At 41.3% G+C, this 14,697-nt stretch overlaps 2 protein-coding genes across 6 annotated transcripts in view; one reads left to right on the top strand and one right to left on the bottom strand.

The window, feature by feature from the left end:
* Window positions 1-274: 274 nt before the first annotated feature.
* The window catches only part of LOC106940422 (cyclin-H), a 19,405-nt gene continuing 4,982 nt past the window's right edge, over window positions 275-14,697 (top strand). Inside the window, exons 1-11 of one of the 3 annotated variants that reach the window (XM_015023168.1) lie at window positions 276-492; window positions 629-753; window positions 860-982; window positions 1,074-1,147; window positions 1,699-1,912; window positions 2,014-2,177; window positions 2,262-2,332; window positions 2,436-2,541; window positions 4,876-4,939; window positions 5,027-5,067; window positions 11,356-11,358. In XM_015023168.1, coding sequence (XP_014878654.1) covers window positions 637-753; window positions 860-982; window positions 1,074-1,147; window positions 1,699-1,912; window positions 2,014-2,177; window positions 2,262-2,332; window positions 2,436-2,541; window positions 4,876-4,939; window positions 5,027-5,053 — 960 coding nt within the window. In that variant the 5' untranslated portion in view covers window positions 276-492; window positions 629-636 and the 3' untranslated portion in view covers window positions 5,054-5,067; window positions 11,356-11,358. Of the gene's footprint in view, window positions 520-628; window positions 754-859; window positions 983-1,073; window positions 1,148-1,698; window positions 1,913-2,013; window positions 2,178-2,261; window positions 2,333-2,435; window positions 2,542-4,875; window positions 4,940-5,026; window positions 5,567-11,355; window positions 11,359-14,697 lie in introns of those variants that run through there. The other 2 variants (XM_015023169.1, XM_015023167.1) reach the window with 2 other exon arrangements.
* Window positions 2,905-14,697, bottom strand: part of rasa1a (RAS p21 protein activator (GTPase activating protein) 1a) — a 36,466-nt gene continuing 24,673 nt past the window's right edge. For 2 of the 3 annotated variants that reach the window (XM_015023164.1, XM_015023166.1), the window contains exons 3-26: window positions 13,657-13,792; window positions 12,831-12,901; window positions 12,221-12,338; window positions 11,775-11,806; window positions 11,557-11,609; window positions 11,264-11,414; window positions 11,011-11,089; window positions 10,575-10,698; window positions 10,320-10,476; window positions 10,125-10,212; window positions 9,578-9,658; window positions 9,203-9,360; window positions 9,033-9,109; window positions 8,781-8,953; window positions 8,539-8,698; window positions 8,113-8,255; window positions 7,405-7,520; window positions 7,223-7,309; window positions 7,027-7,094; window positions 6,842-6,930; window positions 6,685-6,762; window positions 6,347-6,481; window positions 6,177-6,256; window positions 2,905-4,346 (exon numbers count right to left, since the gene is read on the bottom strand). In XM_015023164.1, the coding sequence (XP_014878650.1) occupies window positions 4,298-4,346; window positions 6,177-6,256; window positions 6,347-6,481; window positions 6,685-6,762; window positions 6,842-6,930; window positions 7,027-7,094; window positions 7,223-7,309; window positions 7,405-7,520; window positions 8,113-8,255; window positions 8,539-8,698; window positions 8,781-8,953; window positions 9,033-9,109; window positions 9,203-9,360; window positions 9,578-9,658; window positions 10,125-10,212; window positions 10,320-10,476; window positions 10,575-10,698; window positions 11,011-11,089; window positions 11,264-11,414; window positions 11,557-11,609; window positions 11,775-11,806; window positions 12,221-12,338; window positions 12,831-12,901; window positions 13,657-13,792 (2,503 nt within the window). In that variant the 3' untranslated portion in view covers window positions 2,905-4,297. Of the gene's footprint in view, window positions 4,347-5,501; window positions 6,107-6,168; window positions 6,257-6,346; window positions 6,482-6,684; window positions 6,763-6,841; window positions 6,931-7,026; window positions 7,095-7,222; window positions 7,310-7,404; window positions 7,521-8,112; window positions 8,256-8,538; window positions 8,699-8,780; window positions 8,954-9,032; window positions 9,110-9,202; window positions 9,361-9,577; window positions 9,659-10,124; window positions 10,213-10,319; window positions 10,477-10,574; window positions 10,699-11,010; window positions 11,090-11,263; window positions 11,415-11,556; window positions 11,610-11,774; window positions 11,807-12,220; window positions 12,339-12,830; window positions 12,902-13,656; window positions 13,793-14,697 lie in introns of those variants that run through there. The other variant, XM_015023165.1, reaches the window with a different exon arrangement.

The raw sequence follows: 14,697 nt of genomic DNA, 5'->3' as shown, positions 1-14,697 counted from the left end.
CTTGTTTTTAGTTTCCACAATTCGTACCAGCTGGTGGTGGTAAAATACTATCATGCTGTTCACCAACCATCTTTCAAGCTCTACAAGAAGAAGAACTTGCTGCCCTATTTATTTTTAACCTTGACACTTTCTGGACAGGGAAAGTTAAATTGCAAAACTGCGTTGCTGACAAACCTATTTTGTTTGTTTTGTGTTTTTTTTCACACTATTGGCACTTTCTGCACCCCATACAACATTGTTTCGCGCACAGCACTCTACTTTACGGCAGCAAATGTATTACGGTACAATCATACGTCATCATTGGAAGACTCATGGTGGCGTTCAACAATGGTGACGCCCTGAGATTCGTATATTTCGAGTACTTTAGTCTGTTTTTACTCTATAAGATATCGACTGTAGCCCTATAAGGAATTTAAACCGTGTATCTGAACGCACATAACCGCTGTACACCAAAGTCATTTTGTGGAGTGATGCGTAACTAGATCCACGAGCGTAAGTTGCTGGATGTTGTGAATAAATGTGAGCATTAGTCTGGTAACGTTAATCGGCTTTTGCTTATTCTTGTCAACTTTATTTTTTCATGTATATTTTCACATTATTGAGACCGTTTGTCCTGTTTTTGACACAGAAACCACCATGTTCCACAACAGCTCACAGAAGAAATTCTGGACTTTTAAAAACGAGGATGAACTGGAGCAGATGCGGTACATGGCCAATGAGAAATTCCGTAGGAAAGCACTGGAAAGTGGAAAGGTAGGGTGACGCAGCCTGAAATGCTACCACAGCATTTTTTTTATTTTTTTTTTTTTTGTAACATTATGTGTGCTTTTCATCGCAATTTGATTCTCTGTTGAATTAGCCCGGTATCGGTGACTTCAAGTTCTTGGATCGCCACGAGGAGGACGCGTTGTTTCGACACTACGAGAGGAGACTGCTGGACTTCTGCAATGCTTTTAAACCCGCGATGCCCAAATCTGTGGTGGTAGGTTTCTGTGTCGAGCTTTCCTCAACGCAGCAGTCACTCAGACAGACCACTGAACAAGCATGTTTCACCTGTAATCTCACCTCTGCAGGGCACAGCCATCATGTACTTCAGGAGATTCTACCTGAACAACTCGATCATGGAGTATCACCCCAGGATCATCATGTGAGTGCTGCCAAGTTGGGAGTTCTGTAAGGTTTGATGTGGTTTCTATTGAATATGTGCTCAATATCATTTGAAAGCTACATAACATCATGTCTGTACGTATTGGCTGTTTCATTTCACAACCTGTAATGCAAATATAGTGGACAGGTGGGAAGTGGATGCAGTGAGTGAGTGCATCCCCCTCACTCTGTAAATATTTTATGTCTTTTCATGGGACAACACTGAAGACATGTTGCATAGCAGTCAGTGTAAAGCTTGTTTAACAGTGTAAATGTGCCGTCTCCCTAAAAGGAAAAAAAAAGAAAAAATATACAGCCATTAGTGTATAATCTGCTGGCCAAACATCCTGTAACTTCTGTAACATCTCATTTAAAATATCAGAATGATGAGTAAATCCCGCTACATGGGTGGATTATTTCACATTTCAACTTACCGTGATATTTAATAGTTTGTCCTACTTTCTATTGACTGTTTTTTGAGCTACTTAGCGCCAGTGCTTCCCTGTAAAGTTCTCCACCTACTTTTTCTTGGCCCTCTCCCCCTTGTTTCAGGCTGACGTGTGCATACCTGTCCTGTAAGGTGGATGAGTTCAACGTGTCCAGCACCCAGTTCGTGGGAAACCTTCTGCAGGAGAGCCCGGCGGGACAGGAAAGGGTCGCGGAGCAAATCCTAGAGTATGAGCTGCTTCTTATCCAGCAGCTCAATTTTCACCTGGTGGTCCACAACCCCTACAGACCCATGGAGGGTCTGCTGATTGACCTCAAGGCGTGTGCTCTCTGTTTTGATTATGATTACGCTCCAGGAGATCTTTCACAATTAAAACCTCGATCATACGGCGTTCCATAAGGTGACTTTTCTCCCGTCAGACTCGATACCCGATGCTGGAGAACCCGGAGTCGCTGAGGAAGAGCGCCGACGATTTCCTTACCCAAGCAGCCATGACGGACGCAGGACTTCTGTTTTCTCCGTCTCAGATTGCTCTGACAGCTATTCTGAACAGTGCTTCCAGAGCTGGCCTCAAGATGGAAAGGTACCGATCAGAAATGTTATTTTAATTGCCATTAATTAATGTATATAGTCAGGCACCACTTTATTTATTTTTTCCCCCATTTAGCTACCTGACTGAATGCTTGGGCCTTAAAGAGGACAAAGAGACTCTTTCGAAGATGTATGACTCCATGAAACGTGAGTCAAGGCCACCTTCAGTTCCTCTCCACAAGATGGCGATGCTGAGCTGTGCAACCATCACTTCTGATTTGATTCAAGCGTCTCGTTTTTATTTATGCAGGGATGAAAACCCTCCTGAAGAAGTATGACCTTCCCAAGCAGGAGGAGGTGAATGCTTACAAACACAAGCTGGAGAGGATTCACGCTGAATTTGCTACTTCAAGCAAGTAAGGAGATGAAGAAAGCTCTGGGATAACTCTGTTTCATGCTTTCTAATGGGAAATACACAGTCAAAACATCAATTATTAGGCAACAAACAACTTTGGCACCTGAAATACTAATGAGAATTCAACCAAAGACAATGATGTAGAGTGATTTCTATTGAAAGTTTTTGAAAATTCCTAAATTTCCTATTGGAGGCACCAACAGTTTTAGACTTAAATTACGATTACATGTAAAATACAGTCTCTTTTTATACTACAACCTGAAGACCGTCCCACTGTTGTAATCTTACGTCATTATTTTCAATTTCATTTGGTTGTGTTCTTCACACATTCATGCCCAAGTGAATAATCGCAGGCGTTCAGTCATATGCAATAACAGTTTTATTTCAGTCAGGTCGTATCTAAGATGCAAAAGGTTCGAGGTTCAGTCTCGGGTAGAAAAATAAAAAGGAACACATCAGCTGTATGAAATCCAGAGAAGCTGCGTCACTACTCGCATCATTCACACCGTAAAGCGTATCCGACACAGGTACGGCTGCCGACTTATAGGCTTAGTGGTTGTGACTCATTTCTCTCCGGTGGTTTGCTAACACTTTGTGAGGTCCGCGGTATCGTTAAGTGCATCTACAGTAAACTGTTTGGTAAACGTCCGAGCTACGGCAGGCACAGGGTCGGACTTCTGCAGCGACTCGAGCCGTCGGGCGGGCGGGCGCCTGAGGCCGAACTTTACGGCTTCGTAAGGTCGACGAATCCGTGTGTGTGGTTTCGACTTGGAGTGGAGCCGTATGAGAAACAGTCGTAGCAAAGGTGCACAGAGGAAACGCCACCTGTTGTGGTGGCGGAGTGAGAGGTGGGGGGAAAAAACTGCAATGTAGCTAAAGCTTTTTGTTTTCATCCAAAGGCATAGAGAGGGAGTAAAGGTGATGGTTTGTTAGAGCAGCATATATGTAGGCCCACGCACTAAAGCACGATCCATTCAGGGTTAATACATGCACAGGACAGGTTCTAGGTATGCAGCTTTCTCAGCACTTCTATGCTATATCATACACAAACACGGTATTTCCTTATAAGACTAACTACATAACATACAAAGCAGCATATACGTATATATAAAAAGTTGGGTTCGTGCTGCAAGGAAAAAAACAAAACAAAAACAAATACAGTGTAAGTTACAATGGTTTGGTAGCGTAGAAAAATCAGGTGAAAGGACGATTGTGAGTAGAAAGGGAATTAAGGCTAGTGTTGTCTTGGAAAGAGGTGCTGTGTTTGAATTCCCTGATGACAGCAGAAATCGCTACTTCGGTACTTTGGGTTCTCTCCCCTCCGACGACACGTTCCCCACAGTTTGTCCAAAGAGGAGTAGCCAAACAGGAAGCCCGTTACGTCTGCTCCCTTCCCATAACTGGTTCAAGACTTGTGAGGAAGTGATAGAAACACCAGGATAGAAAAGATCAGATTTCTGCAGCGCAGTGCACCAAGATCCTCTCCCGCAAGGTCTCCGCGTCAAACAACAACAAAAAAAAGAAGTTTCTGACGGATTTTGGATTCAGACGAGGGCTTTGGAGAGGCGATATTCAGTTGTGCAGCGAGGATTTTGTTTGTTTCCCACAGAGGACAGTCACGTTGCGTTTGTACCGCCACATGCGCACAGTAAAAGCACAGACTCGCTCGGAGTCTTCAGTTTCACAACTCGTGGAACGAGGCGTCGCTTTGGCTGCGCGATCTGATTACAGGATTTGCAGGTGGAAATCCTTAAAACTCACATTACCTGGATGGCAGCAGCCAGAGACATGATGGTGCACTCTGTCCTGTAAAATAAAACGGACACGTTTGTGAAAGACACAAGCTGTTCAACGTTGCTCTGTTAGGACTCCTGGGACACCTACCGGTATGAATGGGGTAAACTAGACTATAGGACGATGAAGATGAGGAGCAGACTACCATTCAGTGACCTTACGGAGGACCAAAAGTGCCACAATTTTCAATAAATAACTTTTAGCACGTATTGCATCATGTTCTTTTTCTGCCACCCTTTCTCAAAGTCACTGTTAGACATTTTTATAATATTTGGTCAGTATTAAACATAATGTAAATTCACAATTCATTTCAGCCAATTACTGAAGAAATGTTGCATTTACTTAAATATCTAACAATTTCCATGTTTTAGTTACACATTTGAATAATTAGTGCTTCATTAGGTTGTGGCACATTTGGCACGCCATACTTTTATGCCTAATAACACTTAAAATGGTTGCATCAACACCAAGACACAAAACAGAGTTCACCCCTTGTTAATCCGCTTGTAAAACCTCTCCTATATTTCTTTTAATCTCGCAGCAAACGAAAAAGAGGATATGAAGAAGACGGCCATGTTGCCAAAGAACCTCGTTTGACCGAAGAGGCTAGACAGTTTTCTTCATTTGAGTAAAATGTTTTCTAAAATGTTTTCCCCAGAAATCTTAATCAGTCGCATTTTGTTTAATTGCAGGACTGGACTGATGAAGACCTCCTGTGAGATTATTGAGTTGTGTTGAAAGTTCCTGCTTTACTCCAGTATTTTATATGGAAAAAAATCTAAATGTGGCAAAATTAAGTGCACATTTCAGTTGTGTTTTTTGAGAAATAAAGATATTTTCTACTAGTTGTTTTTCTTTTTTTTGGTCCTAAAACAAAAGTGCCACGTAACACCGAGTGAAAGCGTCTGGATCTTTGCGAGGGCACAATAAATGACTCAATCTACTTTACAAAAAAAAAAAAACAGTTTAATAAGTGCATGCATGTCTGTTATACAGTCTGTACTATTTAAAAAAATACCACTGTAAACTTTTACTTGGTTTCTTTGATTATGTGTTCTGTCTGGCAAATGGGATGTTTTAAAACAAAAAAAAAGCCGCAGCCAAATAATCAAATATAACTGATACAATTATGACCTGGCAAAAATTCAGCTTATCTCACATATATACTCATGATTCCAGCAAGAGAATTTATTAATATAAAATAACCATAGGTTTTCTGCAAGACTTTGAAATACGAACAGACAGAAATGTTTCTTTCAGCGTTTTGCAGATATTGTCACAACCTTTAAAATTAATCAGTAACTAATTACAGTATAAAAAGCATATTTGCTCAGAATCCAGTTTACCATTAAAGGGGGTTGAGAGAACTAGCTTCTTCATGTCAGTTTCCTCACACTGAGTTGAAAGTAGGGGACCATAACTTTGGCAATTTGTGCCTTTTAAAGCACAGCAGGTACAAGAAAACCATATAAAATCCTTATATTTGGTCCTCTTGGTGAATGAATGAAACGCACCCACATCACAGTTATGAACAAAGTCCAAAGGGGAGAAATGTAGCAATCAGTCATTGGTGCAAGTTTTTTTTTTTTCTTTTTTTTTCCCATTTGCGGGTTGCTTGTTGTACTCGGACGCTGCTGTTGCATAGCTCTTTTTGTGGTGAACGAGACAAGATGATGGGTGAGGATGGGTGGGACTATCAGACGGAGACATGATGGGAGAGTGGTTCCGTTGTGATGAGGGGGGAAGAGCATGCTAGGTCTCCTCAGGGCTGCGCTCACGGAGAGGGGAGGGGGGAGCTCGGCGCAAAGATGGACAAACGGGAGCAATGGGCTGCAGTACTACCTGTTGCAGTTGGACATGGCATACTGAGTCTGCTTCTGCTGGAGGAGCTCTGTGATGGCCAGCAGCTTTTTCAGTACGTGCTGAACGACAAGAGAAGCAGAAAGTGATTATTTTCTAGAGCGAGGGCGTGAGCTGTGAGGAAAGTGGAGCTGTCGCTCTGGGCGCCTGACCTGCTGTGCGCCCCGTTCGTTGCTCAGAGTGCGGAGCTCGTCCGAGTGCGTGGCGCAGACCTCGTGCAGCGCAGCCAAGTCCCGCGACAGGTCCGTCCTGAACGACTCCGGGTGTTCAGGGAGATCAGGGACATTCTACAAACGCAGATCATCATCATCATCATCATCATCTTTAGCTTTCAATTAACAGCTTCTGTTCCTCTCTGAGCCCGAATGAATCAGAACCATGTCACAGAAAACACATCCAGCCATTTCTTGGCTGGATGTTGCTTGCTTACGTCTAAGAGCCAGTCCTGATCTCTGTTAAATATAATAAAAGAAATACGAAAGAAACTCACGCCTAACTCATCCAGGAACATGATCATCCGATGCTTGTTGTTTTTAATAAATGGGTTAACTCCCTCCATATAGGGTTCCTGGTAAAATGAGAGAAATAAAGATCAAAATACCATCAATGTTTACGAAACTCAAAGCCAGACGGAAAAGGCTTCAGACCTTAGCACCAAATTCAACCAGGTTGGCCAGATTCTGGACAGACTTGGCCACCAGTGTGAGAGTCCTGGCCGCTGTTGGAGATGGAGGGTCTGTGAAAAGAAGAGGAAGTTAAAAAAAACCACCACCACCACACTGCATCATCTCTGTGATGTTAAACAGAAAACTGTTTTTCAATAGATGCTCACCAGCAATGATGTTGAACATTCTGGGGTTGAGAATGGCAGGGCAGATCAGCCTTAGAAAGACAAAGCCACTAGAGAGAAAAAAAAACTGTTTACTCACACAGTAAGTGGGACAAACCACTTACTGTGTGACTGCAGAAATATCTCATCTGGCTTTTAGATCTAATAATGTCTTGCCCTACATGGTTTGCAGGTTTACCTCACAACCCTTGTCCGCATGGTGTGGTTGCTGGGGAACTTCTGCTGAACAGACTTCTGCAGGCAGCCATAGATGAACCTTAACGTCCTGGAGAGACCGATACAAAATGGATCATTCAACTTTAATACAGCTTTCACAGAAACATCCCTCAGCTCATTCTGTGTTTTTGCCTCTGATCTTACGGCGGTAGGATGTCCGCAGCCATGAAGATCTTCTCCACAAGCTCCGACAATATGTTGAGAAGGTGAGCCAGGTTGGTACTAACGTCCTCATTCTTTTCCAGTTTGGAAGGATTTAACTTGACACAGAGGGACAACTGGAAATTAGTTATTGTAATTCTTTACAACTATGATGAACGAATTTTCACATTTTCTCATGTTGCAATCCCACTCCGTTGTCTTTTACTAGGGTTTTATTTAAACCAACACAATGTTGTGTAGATTTTAAAAGTGGTATAAAGATGGAAAGCCTGTAAACCTGCCTTTTGCTTGATTTGGACCTGCACATATAGACCCTAAAAGTTTTGCTCATTCTTCTGTGTAAAGCAGATCAAGGCAGTTGGAGATGGCTGAATTTATTTACATTTCTCAAAGAAAATGAGACTAAATGCAAACATCAGATGCGGTTTTCATATTTTTGCACGTAAAGAAAATCGGTTTCCTTTAACTTCAAAATTAGGCATTACCTTATAGGTCTCATAGAAAATCCTCCATGATTATATGCTTGTTGCAACAGAGCAAAATGTGACAAAAGAGCAAGAAGTATGATTTTTATTTACTTTTTCTTTTTCTGCAAGGCACTAATGGTGCAACTATATTTTATTACACAATGCACAAACTCTCACAGGTATGAGTTACGGTGCAGCAGCTGGGAGTTTCTTGTATAGTTACCTCACACGACTGTTTGCTTTCCATGATTTTGAGGATGGTGTCCTTCAGCGCGTAGTGGACGAAGGGCGTGGCCGTGGCCTTCATGTACTGCTCCATGAGCGTGCTGGCCAGCGTAGTTGCTCTGAACAACGTTGTTGCCTCATCTGGTAAAGACCCGCAAACGTGAGATGTTATACAAATTGCTGCCGTCACACACATTCCTCAGTTTACATCACACACAAAAAAAAAAAAAAAAAAGTGCTAAATCCTGCGAAACAATGAAGAGTATTGCTAAGCTGCAAGACGACTTGTGACAGCATGCCCTCACTGTGAACAATCCCCTCATGTTTATCCAAATTCCTGAAGGAGGCAGCTAACCGATTCTTGGATCCAGATGATCGTTGCTTGTTTTTGCAGGAGTTTAATCCCCGCGTTTGTGATTCTTACCCTCCATGTTAATTTCTCTGTCGTTAAGCGTCCTCAGTAGAGGCGCTTCAGCCTTCTCGTGCCTGAAGATCCGCAGGAGGAGGCTGGCCAGCAACGTGCGGTCCTGACCACAAACGTTGGCCAAAGCGTAGATTGCGTGGAAATCTTTCTGCAGGATCATCTGCAGAGAACACTTTGGGTCAATGGACATCGCTGGCACTGAGACGAGATTGCCGTTGGGGGAACTTCACAATGAGTCGGACCTCTTTGAATTCACTGTACTCCTCCTCCGGCATGATCTTCTCCATGGAGTAGCGGTGGCGCACGCGCAGCGATCCCGGCTCGATCCCCTTCAGAGGGACGTGGGAGCTCAGCGGGAACCACTCGTCAATCATCTGACCCTTCTGCAAGCGACCCAGCTGGCATCGCATGAACACTGCAAGGGACGCGTCAAATAAGCGAGTTGTGAAACAAGCAAGGGAATAAAAAGCCTCAGTAATGACCGTCGTACTTACAGATGTCGCTTTCTTTGTTCTTCTTTGTTTTGTTGCCCAGACTGATTTCAAATCTGTTTACTTCACTGGACAGATCACTAAAATGAGGAAAAAAAACCAAACAGACACACGGTTTGTAATTCTGCAAAAGTTAACAGAGCAAAACGAGGTGGGGAGTCCCACACACTTACTCGAAGATGAACTCCTCGGTGAAGACAGGATTCTGCCCTTCTCGCGGCTGCGTCTTGGCAACCTGGACGCTGTTCAGGTAGATGTTGCAGTAAGGGTTGGTAAAATACTTCACCGGCAGCTTGTGGGCCTCCTCCACATACAGCACCAGGCTGCTCACCTGAGAGACAAAAGTCATCAACACACACACACATAAAATGCTACGGATGGGCAAATTCATAACATGTACAAGGCGACGCTTTTCAGAGTACATAAGCAGGTCTAGCGTGTGTTGTGTGGTACAGGCATTGGCAGAGGATCACTAGTTCAGCAATTATCTCTTTTCATTGGTGCGACTATCAACTGTTTTGCTGCACTTTAAGGAACACAAGGCGTACCTGCCGGAGCCTTTTGTTTGAAGTCGGTACAGTGGTTTTTCTTAGGTTACTGCAGAACGTCTGAAGGCATTTCATCCAATCCTGCAAAAACAGAGCGATGTTATACCATCCGAGAGACGCAAAATGACAAAACTGAAAGAAACGCATGATAGATACATAAACATTTTTTGTATAAAATTATAAAAAACAGTTTCTACTCATTGTGATCTGCAACCTGGAGCACGTTTTGGTAATCCAGCAGAAACAAACAGCAGTAAAGGTTGGGTCCATCCCTTGTGACTCACTTTAAGGTTCAATTCTGGCATTTCTTTCTTTTAAGACAATGAGATCATATTACTAAAAGTGTGTCACATAATATAGTGCTAAATAAATGTATTTACTTCTCTAGAATCAAGACTTGCTCAATTCGTTGCTAATAATTTCAGACCTGCATTTGAGGCATCTTGCAAACAGCCGAACGCTTTGAGGCAGCAATTTTAGCAAACATGGCCTGTGGACAACGGCAAGATTGTTACACTTTTGATGAAAAAGCTGAAGCTTTATTTACCTGCGCCTGCTCTGGGACCTCTCCTGCAAAGTAGAATATGTACTGTTCCTCACTAAAGTGCTGGACAACAATCTGGAAACAGTTTGGCCTGAAAACGTCAAACAGAAAACAAAGCTTTACCATTTTTTTTTTTTTGCTTAGCATAAGGTAAAGCCATTATCTCACGTCCGTTTTCGGGAAAACTGCCATCAGCACCTGCCAAACAGACTGTCGTGCACACAATACACGGAGCACACACTTAGGTCTATCAGCCCTTTGGGTTTGGTAGCTCTCTTCTCGCTTTCAAAATAGATGAGCTGTGCGTCGTTGCCCTCCAGGATGAAGTAAAGGGTCTTCCACCTTTTTCCTTTTCCTAAAATCATAGGGGGAAACTTAGAATCCTGCCTTATGCGACTGACAGAATTTGCAAATAATAGGAAACCACTAGTGGAGCTGGACATAGACAGATACCTTTGCTGAAGAGGAGATAGCCTTTTTTGACTATGTTTTTGTAGAAAGCATCTTTTGTTCTCCGTCTGATAGTGTTATAAATTTCCCTCCCATCCGTTATGTCAGTTAGTACTTGCTCCTGGTGCTGCGTAAGAAGACAAATCCACCCACATTACAAAATAACTATGAGAAACAAAATACTCCTCTTTCATTCACAAAGCCATTAAATGTTGCATCAGAGACAATTCCAACGTCTACAGCTCCAACAGAAAAATGTTGCATGAATATTTCTTCATTCGCTGTTTTCACAGCTTTGTTAAACTATGCAGACAAATTCAGATTTTTTTTTATTTTTTAACCAGAGTATGAGATGGCTGGAAATATTTGCATCTTTACTTTACCAGGAGCTTTTCTCAACTGATCTTACTTTAATTACACAATCGCTTCTTGTGCTCACCTGTATGGAAACGGGTTCTTTCAGGTTGTAGCCCTCAACAATCTGTTCTTTCTTATAATGATCAATGATATCGTCAAGGCTGCAGCAGAGCAAAAAATAAATAAAAAAAAGAACAGACAAACATTGAGTGGAAGACAAACTGACTCAGTTCCAAAGGACAAGGCAAGCTGAAGCTGCGCATGGCAAATGTTTAGTCAAAAGGCGTGATTAATGCGAGATGCATTCCAGCATGACGCCACGCTGGCAGACGTACCTGTTGTAGTACCTCCCTCCCATCATGTACTGATTGTTTGGAGTTGGGGAGATCTTGAACCTTTGGATGTTTTCACTAGTGCGAAAAAAGAGGGAGTAGTCTCCGGGTGTGTTGTCTGATGGTCGGACCAGGAAGCTGCAAACCTGGCCAACTAAGACATCGCAAAGGGTGAGGGAGACAAATACATAAAAAACTACACTACACATAGTTCATATAATCAGATATTTGTGAGAAAGAACAAACAACTGCTGTAGTGACAGCTCTAACTCAGCAGAAAGCAAAGAAAATGCTACCTGACATAAGAAGGTTGTAAGCCTCCGTCTTTGTGATCTTTCCATGATACCAACTAAAGGTGAACATTCAAAATGACAGGAAAACGAGGAACTGAATTAATCACACGTCACCCGTATTAAAATATTCAGGAATTGTAAATCTGTTCTTCACAAAACGTTAATAGTTAAAAATGATATATATATATATATTTTTTTTTTCCAGGGATCAAGCTGCTTACACTTTTCCCTCGTGTGGGTCCTCCTCCCGGCCCTGCAAGACAACATGCAAACACAAACTTATTGTTTTGAAACTTTTCTCCTGCTGCAGGGAGCATTCAGGGAGACTTCTCTAAACTACCCACACCTGTTGCTGCGCTTTGCAACAGGTGTGGGTAGCTGATGTTACCTAATGACTAGCAGAGAGTCATTAGCTAATATCAGCTTCTTATGTTACTTTGTAAAGAGCAAGATACCATGTGGAATAAGCACTTACAATTTCTTGCTACTTATGCCACATTTATCAGTCTACTTTTAAGTCCATAACAAAATAACAATGAATGTTATAAACGTCTTTATGTTAACTGTAATAGCCAATATCTTCTATTCTGTCGGGGCCTTTTTGTGCAAACTTCAGGAAATTGTTGTAATTGTTATTCAAGATTATCATCTTCGTGTTTTTACTTACCACCTCCTCCACCAGATCCTCCACTATGAGCCCCTGCTCTTCTGTGCGAACATTGGCGACCCACATCCAGCCGTCCTCCAGGTCGTTGTGAACAATGAACATGTCTCCTTTCAGAAAGCTGTGGGCACACGTCAAAATGCCATGACAAAACTCCTCGTTTTGAGTAGACGATGGTGCTACACTGCGGCCAGCAGGTGTCTCCTGCGGCTTAAAACGGAGGTAGATTTTGCACGTCGTCTGCACTGCAGAGCTTAAGGCTTGCAGGCATGCCGACTTTTCTGGCTGACTTTAGACAGATGTTTATCAGATTTAGGAAATGAGGGATACAGATGGGAGCATCAGTGAGCGCGCGCGTTGCAGCTTAACAACTGCTTTTCAATAAGTCAGATGATGTTCTCTGCAGGTCGCTGAAGCATTCCACAAAATCAGGCTGTTCTTTGTGAGCAAAACAGGCAGATGTTTTCCTTCTCTGCCTGGGATCTCTGTGCTCGTGTGTGTGTGTGAGTGTAATTCACAGTAAATAAAATGTTTTTAAAAAAAAAACCAAAAGGGAAAAAAAAAAAAAAAAAAAAAAGACGTTCAATTTTTGATTTGTCTAATAAGTGTTTACCTGATCTCATCGGTATCTGGCACTTTGGTGTATGGAAGTATGGCCCTGACTCTCCTCCTGTCTTCTACAGGCTGTGGAAAATAAGAAGGACAAACTCTCAGCGTTGATCTTCCAAAATCATCAATCATTTATTTAGTCAAAACTGATTTTACTAAATAAGTTTCAACTTATTTAAGGCAATGCAGCATGAAAATATGATTAGCATTAGCTTTGCCTCAAATGACCTCCCTGTCGGCAAAAGAAAAAACAGGGGAATAAGAGGATAATTTCTTGTACAATGTGGGTGGGGAACAAAAGAAGCAGGAGAAAAAAGAAATCACTATTCCTTTTCAGTCATCCTAAAAATATATTAATATACTTCCATCCACTTTTCCCCAACTTCAACACAATTCATATGAAAAATAACTTTTGATGAGATTCCAAGAGATTTAACGTCCCTCGTGCACAAAGTTATCTGGAGGTTTAAGTTTCACGAGCTTTTGTATGATATTAACAGATCCAAATTATCAAGGGAAATTCCTTCTCATTCCCATTGGTCTGCTCTTTATTTTTAAAAGAAACATTAAAGAGATTTACTGATTTTAAAAGATAATAATGTGGCATTAATGGGAAATCTGGACAATTTCACTAATGCTGGAATATGGCTCACAGTAATAGAGGGTCGAAATATCACGCATACCCTATTTGCAAATTTGACACTTTTCCAGGATTCTCACAAAGTGCAATAAGTGAGGAAGAACTCCTTTGACACAATAATCTATTTAAAAAAAAAAAAAAAAAAAAAAAAAAACCAATCATATATTTAAGGCTGTGAAGTCAGTCTCACCTCTGGAGGTGCCACTGGTGATAGGAGCTTCTCTCCTTTTAATAGGCAAGACACATAGCTGTAGTAACCAATCAGGTCTGATAGAGAACAGAACCGTCGACCACCAATGTAATAGTCCCCACACATGGCGATTATCCTGGAAAACAAAAACAACATTAAGCGACAGCAGATCTTTAACCACAGGTTCTTTCAGTTCTAATCGGTTCATCAATCTCACTTTTTATTCATGTAGGACCCACTGAACAAACTTTCACCACAAACAGCATGGGGGAGGAGGTGTGTGTGTGTGTGTGTGTGTGCGTGCGTGCGTGTGTGTGTGAGAAGGAGTAGCTTGGTGAATGTGTGTAAAAATGTGCCACATCAAAAGCATGATGTCATTCATGTTGTCCTCATAGATACCCACTTAGCAACCAAAGTCTGCTTAGAGAGTAGCCTGCTTGTAGAATCGTAGCATAAAAAGGACATTTTGTAAATAAAACAAGCCTTTTTAACAAATTTAACAAAATTTTTCAGTTTTTTTTTTTCTTTTTAACTTTACTTTTGCATGAGGTTAGATTTATATTTGGATTTTTGTTTAATTTACATCTACTGACTATTGATTATGTTTTTATCTAAGCTTAAAGACAAAACTATTACAGATCAACTGTGGTCTCAATGTACACGGTAGGATACACTCAATAACCCCAATGTGAGATTCTGACTAATTATATTCAAAAAAGGGTCACTTAAAATAACTACATCTGTGAAAAAATAAGATAATTTATGTGGATACGGTCAATGTTACTTTTCTTAACTACATTTTAAGTAAAAGCTCATTTTTACATATCAATCTACAGTTTAATAGCAACAAAGAAATGTGTTTGTAACAGAAATGTTTCTGATATATCTCCAAAGTGAATTAAATAATATTTTTTTAAAGAAAATGAATAAAAAAATAAAACAACTTGGTGTGTTTTTTTTTTGTTTGCTTTTTTTTTTTTTTTTTTTTTTTTAAAAAAAAAAATTTTTTTTCTCCCCCCACATCCCGCAAAAAATTTTTTT

Source organism: Poecilia latipinna, unplaced genomic scaffold, assembly GCF_001443285.1.
Source record: "Poecilia latipinna isolate Pla-1442-1.1 unplaced genomic scaffold, P_latipinna-1.0 Scaffold3219, whole genome shotgun sequence".
In the NCBI taxonomy this organism is placed as follows: Eukaryota; Metazoa; Chordata; class Actinopteri; order Cyprinodontiformes; family Poeciliidae; genus Poecilia; species Poecilia latipinna.
The sequence above is the reverse complement of the archived record's forward strand: the minus strand, read 5'-3'. Positions and strand labels throughout refer to the sequence as shown.